Source organism: Orbicella faveolata, unplaced genomic scaffold, assembly GCF_042242905.1.
Source record: "Orbicella faveolata isolate gen_17 unplaced genomic scaffold, um_ofav_v1 contig_24, whole genome shotgun sequence".
In the NCBI taxonomy this organism is placed as follows: domain Eukaryota; kingdom Metazoa; phylum Cnidaria; class Anthozoa; order Scleractinia; family Merulinidae; genus Orbicella; species Orbicella faveolata.
The window spans coordinates 32,558,179-32,570,000 of NW_028301552.1; the positions used below are offsets into that span (position 1 = coordinate 32,558,179).

At 37.0% G+C, this 11,822-nt stretch overlaps 1 protein-coding gene across 2 annotated transcripts; it reads right to left on the reverse strand.

Moving 5' to 3' along the window:
• Window positions 1–2,892: 2,892 nt before the first annotated feature.
• Window positions 2,893–11,425, reverse strand: LOC149111332 (lactadherin-like). Of its 2 annotated transcripts, none has more exons than XM_089293031.1 (4): window positions 11,276–11,425; window positions 4,632–4,734; window positions 3,665–3,999; window positions 2,893–3,113 (listed from the first exon to the last, which is right to left on the reverse strand). In XM_089293031.1, the coding sequence occupies exons 2-4, from the start codon at window positions 4,729–4,731 to the stop codon at window positions 2,955–2,957; spliced, it is 594 nt and encodes a 197-aa protein (XP_089149157.1). In that variant the 5' UTR covers window positions 4,732–4,734; window positions 11,276–11,425; the 3' UTR covers window positions 2,893–2,954. The 2 variants fall into 2 exon arrangements, with proteins under 2 accessions (XP_089149157.1, XP_089149156.1); XM_089293030.1 differs by lacking the exon at window positions 11,276–11,425 and adding an exon at window positions 5,248–5,368.
• Between the last annotated feature and the right edge of the window lie 397 nt (window positions 11,426–11,822).

An 11,822-nucleotide genomic window follows, 5' to 3' on the forward strand; every position in this document is an offset into this window, starting at 1 on the left:
GAAAAGGGGGGGGTCACGTGAAATATTTTAGTAAAACTTTAAAATGGCATAATGTTTGAATATCAAAAAAATTGCTATAGAATAAACATAGAAGGCAGGATACAAATTTATTACAAACTTTCCTTCTGCTTTGTAGCTACTGAAAAGAAGTATTTAACAGTGTTATTTTCGAATGCAACTTTCACTGGCACTCATCTTCATCTCCGCTGTCGTCGAGTTCTTCGTCACCGCTTGTGCTGCTATGGGAGTCTCTTTCACCAATGCTGCAAGAAGCAGCAATGCTTTCCGTCAGAGTGAACTCTTCAGGGTACATGAAGGTGTAAACATAATCTCTGACTTCCTGCTCAAGGTTGGTGGTGATTCTGCTTCTTGCAGCATTGGTGAAATAATTCCCTTCCAAGAGCTGTGCAATGTATGGCCCATCTCTTCTAAATATCGACGTGGCAACATCCTCAACTTTAAGACACTCTTCCGGGACGGCCGTTCTAGGAGGGTACACAAGGCATTGTGGAAGATCATTTCCTAGCGGGTTTCCAATACAGTCCATAAACTCGTTGGACGTTGTTTTCAGTCCGCTTCCTCTTTCTTTCATTTGACTTTCTGCGGTTTTTTTTTTCCTTCTCCTTTTGTTGATGTCCTGTTTGAATATACCTTTGAATATGCTGTTATAATTGCTCTTCTTATTTTCTAGTGCTTCCATGTCCTGCGTGACCTTCGTCAACTTAGCTTCTGTACATTTGATCTGTTTTACATTATAACCGTGGGCAAATTCTTCGCCCTGCTTTAAAGCAAGCCCATTGGACTGAAAGAGTGTGGAATCGTGTTCCTTTACATCTTTCAGTATGACATTCAACTTTTCCCCCATTGCTCTGTGCTCTTTGATGGAGAAGTTCAGTTTTCTTCCATCACTGGGCTTCAACTGGTACCCTTGCATGGAAAACTCACTCGCCCTTTCTGAACAGCCATCCGCACTTAGAAAGATTGCTTCTTTTGCTTGTAAGATGTCAAACTGCCTGGATCGTTCAGCTGTAAACCTTTTCTTAAACGAGTCGTCGCTTTCGCCATTGTTGCGCATTTTGGAATGAGCCTCTTTCATGATGCTCATGTAGTAATGCGCTCTTTCCCCGATTGGATTAACAATGTAAAGAAGAAAGAACATGGAAGTGGCAGGCTGGTTTTATCTGACCCTGAGAGCGTTGCTCTATTTGCAGATAAGTTTATTGTCAAATCGAAGTTTGTGGTGGATTATCTTCAGCATCTTGAAGTGCTGGAATTTAAAAGGAAAAAGAGAGCAGAAGAAAAGGCAAAGTTAAGTAGGGAGGAGGATTATCCTTGGACTGAGTTGTGCAAAGATCTAACCAAGCTTAAAAAGCTACGTGTTCCAGAACTAAACAAGTACTCAAACCACCACGGGCTGAAGCAGCATTTGAAAAGCAGCAAGAGTGAGAAAGTAAAGGCAATTGTAAGACATTCATGCTTGCAGCAGAAGAGTCCTCTCAGAGCTGGCCAACCAACACTGAGAAATGCCAGGACATTGACACAAAATGACAACAGGGCAAGTGCTGACAGCAGTGAAACGGATGAAAGTGACAATGATGAGTATGACCGTGACGCCACTGACTCTGGGGGAGAAGATGACTCAAGTGACGTCATTCTTGCATTCATCAATTCAGATGAGGAAGATGCCAATGAGAGGCCAAACGCCACACGCTCAGGGCGAGCCATAACTAGGAGATCCGAAATTGACTTCTCTTTCTTTTGATTTGTTTTTTAAACAACAGCTCTCTGTCGTATAGAGATTGTAAATATTGTCTTCATAGTGAGCACAATAACGTGGAGTAGGGGGATAATAGAGAAATATTAAAAAAGTTCAAATCTAAATATTGTTTGTTCAATTTTTTTTTTTTGGGGGGGGGGTCATCCCAAAAAATGACCGCTATAAGGGGGGGCCATGTGAAAAAATTGGTAAGCTGAGGGGGGGTCATGCAATTTTTAAATGGTGCTTCCCAAATCCCACCAGCCCCCCCCTCCCTCATAAAAAATGAACGGTCCCTAAACCAATAGTAAGAGCACAGTAAGAACGCATTTCCCATAAAGGGACACTAATGGATACTCCACAATGTCCCTACATGGGAGGTTCGTCTGTAGTACGAATGGTAAATAGCTGTAGCAACTATAGTGATCTTCTGATACTATCTTCTCAATACCATCGTTCATTTAAGTACAAAATAGAATGACGATATAGCCGGAGACATAAAATTCGAAGGTTTCCGAACGCTTACGAACATTACCCGAGTACCTCTGAAGAATTCCTAATATCGCCCGAGCTCACCCGAACATTATGACCGATTTCCGAATATTACCCGAGCAGTTCCCAAATTTTCTTAAAATCATCCGAAGATTGCCGAAAATCACTCGAAGATATTCGAAGATTATTCAACATCATCATAGGTTTCGGGCACGCTTTCAGAAGTTTCGGAATATCTTTGTAAGGTTCTATAAAGTCTTTTTTCCAAGTGTAATATTAACAACTTAGAATCTTGACTGACTGACCAACCGACTGACCTGTCTAACACGTTATTTACATACTGGCTGACTAGCAGACCGTCACACTAGGTTGCTGATTAACTGAAAGGACTAAAAGACCAACTTACTGGTCTAACCGTGAATAACTTATCCATCGATTGATGGAATAAATGGAAAAAAAAAAACGCAATAAAAATAAGCTAAAACACAAAGAAGACCCTACCTCTACCAGTGTGTCATCTCTAGTGTCATTATGATCCAGGCTATTTAAATTTGCATGATTTTTAGTAAAAAAACGTCCATCAAACATCCACCATACCAAAAAATAGTATCCTAATAGGAGACAACGTAGTGTAACATAAGCAGTCTTTTACAGTTGTGTTTATTTACTTCATTCTCGTCAATTGACAATACAATGGTATTGGAATTTAATTCAAAGTTTTTCCTGGATCACAGCCGTAGAGTTCAAAGCGCAAGCCAACGTTATCAGCCCAAGTTTGGGGTGAGATAATGATTTCTGACGTCAAAATGGGGAGAGGAATATCGTGATACTTGATAGAATTGCTGTCTCTGTTTCCGCGGAAACGCTGGTAAAAGAAAATTAATCAGCAAATAAATTTCAGTAGTTTAGCGAAGGCGACACTTCGACAACTTGAGAGGAAGTCATAGAAGTTAATAGTAACTGCAATTCTATTACTACTTAACAATTATTCGCCAAAGGCGAAGTGAACATTGGTGAATATTCACCGAGACGAAAATATATTCTTTCAAATATCGTGGACTTGGAGTGATGTCTTTCGAATAAATGAAAATCTCATTCAGCAACTGTCCGCCATGTTTACTTGCCTAGATGGTAAAGATGGCGAGCTTAGTAACCAAGCTCTAGCGAGGTGAATATAGCGTCATATGATGAGCTTTTAGACCAATCAGAATGTCTAATTCTTATATTCACCTCTGGAAATTATACTAAATGTGCATAGGATTGTGCCTATCATATGAACTAGAAAAACACCTACATTTTCCCTTTATTAAAGGGACTTTTGATTCACGACTGATTCTTTAGTCTTTGCTATTAACATCTGCGATAAAAGCGACAGATCTAGCTTTACCGAGAGATATTCTTTAGGCTGTAACCCACCTTGGAACCTCCCTGCATGGTTTTTATCTGCACAAAATCTCTCAATTTAGTCCTATACATGACGCTGTAACTTTTGACCCACTCCATCACGGCCGTATCTCCATACCCCTGAGTCGCTAATCCAGTGATGACCTTCTCAGTTACCAGATTAACCTTGATCCAACTCGAGTTTAGCTCTGCTGGATTAGCCCTGTATCCTTGAGGCCATGATGCCAAGTTTAGCCGTGCTCTGTGAGGCCCATACGTAGCAAAGTCATGGTTGAAGGAGCTGGATGCTGTTATCTCGTAGTCTTTAATTAGCTGGCTTTCCATACCCAAAGACCCGTCACAACTCTCTTCAGTTGCATCAACAAAACATTAAGTTAATTTGTCGTGCCGTCAAATGCACTAAGAAACCGGTTTTTTTCTTCAATGTTGTTATTATCATTATGTAGTGCGAACGAACTTGAATAGGAAATGACTTAAAAGAAAAACAAATTAAATCTGCCTTGAATCAATTAGTACGATCCGTATTACCCCAGCCAGCGATGTATACAAATATATTCCACAAAGAATGACTCATAAATAGATTTCAGGATAAAAAGTAGCGATATTAAAACATGACGTTTCGGCGACGACATATGTCACCATTATCAAATGTAAATTATTGTTACTCCAGTAAAGTTACTGAACTTACAATTAATAATTTACATTTGATAAATGTGACATGTCGTCGCCGAAACGTCGTGTCAGTTTAATATCGCTGAGGCTCTTTATCCTGAAATGTTTTTCCAAATCCTTCGTTATCAGTTTATCACTAAGATATTTATTTTCGCCAACGCTCAGATACAGTAGAATCGATTAAACGAATTACAGGCGTACATGCTGGAAATCAACAGGCAGACAATAGTGCTTTTAAGCCGTTAGCGATATGTTTTAAAAATACTCATTACAAGGATAATTATACAGATCATATTAAATTTCATACCTTTGCAGGCATCGGGGAGGGACTTTGATAAACCGCGGCAGAAAAAGACGCACAGAAACCAGATTAAAGATTGAAACAACATTAATTCGCGGCTCCTCATCACCTGCGAACAGTGTAGGAGTAGTTTAGAGATTTTTGTGCCTCGAAGATATCTTACTCTTATTTAGTTCAGTTAAATCTACGCGATTTTCCCATCAACAGGAAAACCAAGAGATATTAAAATTTAAGTGAGCTTAGCAAATAATTGGACGTGGCATCGTCTTAGTTTGTATAAAGTTGTCAAACTGTTAAATTTTCAGTCAATACAAGCACCAGCAAGCTGCCCTTAGATGAAAGATTTTAAAATATGGGGTTGATAGCGCAATTTTAACCGATGTTTGCCTTTTGGAAAGAAAAATCGAGCCCTGAATTATTGTTTTAAGTTGCCACTTGTACCAACAGCAAAGGTATAAATGCCATTCTCTTTGCCAAGATACAAGAGCAATAATTTGAATATTCAATACCACCGGGACGATGCTTTGGATGAGATACTAACAAAGTAGAACACATTATTGCTTTTTAAAAAAAAACTATGCATTGTTACTGCTATTTGTTTAGCATAACAAAAGTAGCTTACCGTCATTCTTAACGTCGTTTTAGCTGTCTACATCATTGAGCCGAAGGTCAGCACACAGAATAAAACTCACAAACGTGTTTGATTCCCAGAGTTTCAATTGACTGAGCTGGGTTTAAACCAGTTATCATGAAAATGACAACTCTGTTTTGAAAAGTCGCCCAATGTGTTTTACTCATGATAAATAAATAATGCATTTATGAAAAAAACAATTTTTTGAGGATTAACAAAACTGATTACGAAAGAGACGTTCCACGCTAATAAATTTTCATGTTGTATAGAAGATTTATTTTTCATGCAGGTAAATTATGAAATGATTCGGACCTAGATGAGGTCGCCATTATAAAAGGCATTTCACAGAAAGACGAAACATGATAATTGTTTAGAGAGGAAATCTTCGCTTTTCCTTTGCTGCCACTTGCACAAACTTACCGTGAATATTATATTTTGTAATTCAGTATACTTATCATATCATTCCGTATTAATTAGTAAATATCAAGGCGAACCTCCAGACAAAACCAAAAGTGCGGCTTTTTTTTCTTTAACCACGACTTTTTTTGTGAACTATTGTTTAAAAATTTGAGGAATTTTAAATTTTTGTGAACTGGGAACGTTTGAAATGCCACGCGATCGAGGCAGGAGTGAATAATGGCACGAACAATTCTTGCAAAATAGAGAACTTTCAATACGAGCACGCCAGTAAAGAAAAACCGAAGCTTAGACTGATTTGATTTGTGCACAATTTGTTATCTATCCGTGGATTATTTCTCTAGCAACACCTATTCTTAAAGGGAATAAGTTTTGTTTATTTATTTATTTTTTTTGCCGTTTGAAAAATACACCTGCCCGACACCATTCTCGATTCAAATTTTAAATGATGTGAGAGATTTATAAATAATTCTCGGGCTTTTCGTAGATCTTGACAAATATAACGAAGTTTGTAGTTGTACTAGGTGTCTGTCATCTATAAATAGCTAGTTCCGCGACCACTGGAAATTATGCGAGTGAAACAAAAAACTGTGGTGGCCATTTTGACAAACTAAGCCATTCGTGGGCGACAGAACGAAAACGTAGGTTTTGTCTTTACGTTTAAAATCATTTATTTATGTCTTTCTTCCTACTGCAGTCAATAATAACCTTGAAATGACTTAAGGGTTGCACTGACTGGGTTTGTTTGCTTATAATCCAATTGGCCGAGATATTGAGAATCCTGACAGAGGACCAACTGACCAACTTGTTTTGTTTCAATAAATAAACCCCTATTGTAAACTATTTTGATGTATATTAATTAGGGTGCAGCTACAATGACCAGGGTTGCTAAATAAAGTTGACCAATCAGATTACAGAATACAGTTTCATAGATACATGCATGATGCAGAAAGATGTTGTCTCGAGTCACCCAAAGTACGTTTCATTGTTTCACTTCTTTGCAAAAAGTGCACCGATAAAGATGTCCATAATTTAGAGGGGCTCAGTCACGGTATTTTGAGTTATTTTGGCCACATGCAAAATTACCTTTAAATGGCAGGAAACCTGAAAATAACAGTTTAATAAGATAGAAAAACACCAAAGTGATACTGATGATAAACCATAAAGGAGCAAGGATGGCTAAGGATGGAGAAAATTAACACGGATTACAAACGACGAATTTGAAAAATTGAGGCTAAACTTTTCAATATGCGCAAACCATGATTGAGCTCCTTTAAGGAGATTGATGGTCCGTTTCGATAGCATGCTTTTATAAAGTTTCGTTATTTTTTTAAGTTCAGCTTAAGGTGGCTGAACACAGTTTTTGATAGCTGTATTTCATTCACCTTTTTCTCTAAAACCCTTGATCCTTTGGTCGCCAAAAATGGCAACATGCAAGTTAGCAACACAAACTTCGAATTTTATGATAGCTTAGCTGACGTGTGTGTCGTTACCACGGCAACATGAATAAATATAAACAGACCTTGAAATCGGTTTTGCTTATTTGCAGAAAATCTAGTCATTAGATTTTTTTATCATTTGCATGCAACAAGCTTGTAACGATGCTCACAAGTTAACACTATTTTAATAATAGTTCAACAGAGAGATCTTTAATTATCCCTGGTAGAGGGTTGACTGGGACATCTAGAATTTCCTCAGTTAAATTTCCTTTTTTTCAATAGTCCAGTTACGTATTTGTTAAAGTATTTTCGTGCCAAATTTCGTGAAATTCTAATGAGTGGTTTTTGAGAAATAGGCGTATTTCCGAGAAGGCCATATTCCGCATTCAATCGCAAATTTTTGACTTACTTACGAATGCGCTGCTTTTCACTGGCTTCTTTCCGGGTAACAAAGCAAAATCTGAGAATTGCAATTACTGGGTTCTTTGCATCGTTACCTCTTCTAGCATACCTTTCTAATAAAATACTAAAGCCATAAATACACTGTGTTCAATTGTGAAGAAAAATAACACAGATAGCGAGGGAATTGACCAAATAAAACGATCACTGTATCGATACCATGTTTTTCTTTTTGAAATCCTTGTAGCGCGCTGAATCGCATTAGCAAAAGATCGTGCGAAAATCGTGTTCGGCCACCTTAACTGCAGGAAAAACTTTGACCGATTCAGGCACTACAAGAAAGACAGTGTCTCTTTTACTGAAATGAAAGGTTATGTTGTCATGCATGCATTTTATTGAAAACATTTTTAATTAAAGGGAGATGTTGCAAGTAAAAGCTAATCTTATTAATCTTCTTGAGCAGCGCAAGGTGTATGTCTTGGAAATAAACGTGTCTTTCGGGTAAAGACAGGTTATTAGATTCTATCTCCTAAAACTATAAAATTAGCTGATTCAAATATGGAAACCTCAGAGTGAAGAGATCATATGGTTTGTTTGTTAAAAAATATGTAAAAAAAAATGTTTTAAGGTTTCTAGAACTCCTCAGTAATTATGTTCAAAATGCTTTAACATTAGATCTTACGTAGTTTTCCGCTCATCTTGTGTAAAACAGAATGCCGTCCACTCCTTCTCAACGTTGAATCACCATACTATGGTTGTTGCTTATTTCGCTAATTTATAAACACCAGACAAAGCAAAACGTCTGTACCGGGCTTAGGGACGTTCGCAGGAAAATGTTTTACTCGGTAGATTTTCTTCAAACTTCGAATGTAAACAGATAATGAATTACTGGTTTCAGAAATAAAAAAAATTGGGGGTCACGGGCTTCGTTTCAGGGAAACTTGTCTGTTTTTGAAAAATTGGCTCGCGTAAATCAGCATGGTCTCCAGACTTTTTAGCTTTAAATATCAAAGATGAAACAACGGAGAGAAACTATCCTAGTAAAATTTTATATAAGTGAATTCGTTGCGTTAATATTTCCAAATGTTGCCAACGTTTTCACAAAACTTAACCCTTCAAGAGTCAAGTAAGTAAGTAAGTAAGTAAGTAAGTAAGTAAGTAAGTAAGTAAGTAAGTAAGAACTTTATTTAAGTGTCAATGTATTTAGCCCTGTGGGCTAATCGAGGACACCGCATTAACTCTACCTAAAAATTTTCATTAACAGTATTATAAGATTCTCTTAAAAAATTAAAATTGAAATATTGGCAAACAGTGAAAGGAAATAGAAGAGTATATGTTGTCCTAAGAAACGGCTTAATTATAATGTTATATTAATTAAAGTTTAACATTCTAAAATTCTATATTAATGTGCATTTAAAATCCTAAAAATTCGTCCTTTCTTCTCAATTGATGGGCGAGGCCTCTTATTTCGGGCGAAAAAATTTACTGGCTGCACAGGTTGCAGCAATTGCTGTTGTTACTTAGATAACCCGAAAGGTCCAATTTTCTTATTTTATTTCTGAACGTTGCTACATTTGGCGATTCTTTCAAGCCTTTTGGAAGCTTTGACCATACAATAGGACCCATGTATCTAATAGAATGTTTGCCATAGCGTATAGTATTAAAGCGGGGTACAGCAAAATCATAATTCCTGAGCGCATGAGTGGGATTTGTCCGTGCGAATGAACAGATCAGAAATACAAGTTGGTGTTAACCAGTACTTAACCTTGTACATCAGCACTGCAGTATCCTGGAGACATCTATTGTATAGCGTTGGCAATTTAGCACGACTCCGTCCTACTAGTTCTTCGTATGACTCAAACCGCCGAACAGATAAACGAAGAGCTAAAAAGAACGGATTTCGATGGTGCATTTTTCAAAAGATTCTAACCTCTAACAGATAGATTTTCTTCATTTTTTTGCTAAACGTACAAGACCGTTAAATCCAGGCAAAGCTATAAGCTTATTACTTAGCGCGCGCTTGATGCATGACGTGGCGTGTGAATTTGCGTGCGTGGTAAGGATGCGCAGACACAATTAGCGCGAACGTCCTTACTACTAAACAATTATTGGATGAGGTTTTTGTGAATTCGGAATTATTATACATTGTAGTCACCATCTGTCTTCTCATTGGCTAAAAGCCTACAGTTAATTCTGGGAAACAGCGCAACGTACAGATTATTCACTAATCTGCTAGCAGATTAGTGAATAATTCGTAGGTTGCGCTTTTTCCCGGAATTAACTGTAGGCTTTTAGCCAATGAGGAGACAGATGGTGACTACAATGTATAATAAAAGATGTAATCCATTAGAAATGTAGCTTTTTTGTGGACATTAGCGGCGTATAACTTTTTTTCTTACCTTTGTTTAATGAGCAGATATGCATCATGTTTGAGAATGAAAAACAGGGATATTAAAATTGAATGGCGTTTCGATAAGTTTATGCCATTATCATCAGGTTCAAAGTTCAAGAAAAAATTGAAATATACAATAGTGAAACTTGAATGGCATGAGAATATTCGAAGGTGTTTAAGTATTCAAGATATGCATCGAAAAGCAATATTTCTACTGACGGTATTTTCAACTATATTGACCGCAGGCTCCATTTAACTGTTAATTAGAGAATTGCGACTGATAGGCAGCTGTTTGTGACTTAACTGAATACCGGTCCTTAGGTTTCTCATGCTTAAATTCAAAGCACAGACGGACACTTCTCGAATACTTCCTTTAAATTTTTAGTTATACCATTGTTCGGCGTAAGAATGTTGACTCCAACTAGTGGATCGAGCTAAACTAAACTAAAAATTGAAATTAAATAAAACGTTCTGAAATATTGCATTTAACAATAAGTGTTAAATTTCTCATGCGCTCATTGGCTGATTGTCATTGTTCATAAGGGTCCACACACATGGATCGGTAGAGATGACGCCATTCCGCACGAATGTTGAAAATTCGTAAACTGTTTACGTTTAGAGTTGTTAGCTCTTGATAATTAGTAAAATATTCAACAAACTGTGTCGGAACGGAATTTATTTGAAGAAAAGCTTAAAGCTCGTAAGACGATTATTTTCATGAACATTAGATTCAACGGTAATGCGATAAATGGCAAAAGCTGCGAAGTAACTTGATGAATGGAATCAAAGTACTAATGTGAGCGAATTGAACTAAGAGCATGGATGGTCAAAACTTAACTTTGTGGTTATTTTTCTCAATTTAAAAAAAAAATGCATAATAACAGTGCTTGCCATGATCTACTGCGATATTCCTTTATTATTTTGTAAAAAAAACCGTATACATCTGTGTCATGGTAAGAACGATTTTAGATTCTACCAATCATAATGGTTCCTTTTGTTTTTTGTTAAGCACTAAATTGGAGGGAGACTTACGTATATGCAAATAGTAAATGTTGCATGAGTATAATTTCTCGAAATTTCTATTAAGAGTATTATTGTTATACTTTCTTTTTGCACAACTCCAAAAAGAAAACGCGGTTCTTAACATAATTCCTGTCTTCTCTTTTAGTGATTTTTAGCAGTATGTTATATCTGGAGGAAACGTTAAACAACTATAGTACGCGACCAAATGCTTCATTGGGAATCACACCCTTAAGGCCAAAAAACTCGAGAAATTTGGAATGACTTTAAAGAGTAACGATACACAAAACGTGAAAAATAAAAGAACATAGCGAGCACATGGCCATTTGTACACAAAAATAGTATAACATACCTGAAATTTACTGTCACACGAAGAAAAGCCGCTCGAGAAAGGAAAAGACAATGGCGTCTAACCAACGGAGGAGTGAAAGTAGCTTGAAAGAGCTTCCGAAGAATTTTATCCATTAAGGCCCCCTTGTCTCCTGATTGGTCATCCTCGTTATAAAATTTATGGACGAGACATCAAACATGCAAAAAGGCCAATACTTGAACAAGATCAAATGTATTTTCTCTTGAAATGGAAAAATGTTAAATAATTATTGGCAGATAAAGAGTGGAAAAATAAATGGCGGTACCTTTTTGGTTCTTATAAATAAATTAAACTGGGCACTTGTTAATGTTTGAGTGGTATTGGCAAACAGACGCCAGTCAATTGAACAGAAGGAAGTATTCAATATATCTGCGATCGGAAAAAGCTGAGTCACTAGCTATGGACAAGATCACGTTACTGTTAAAGTATGAGTCAAATATATTTACATGCTGAGAGATAAAGGGTAGGAAGTTCAGGTCGAAATTTGAAAGGAAAAGATAACCGGTATGCAGTTGGTTTGCCAGCGTTT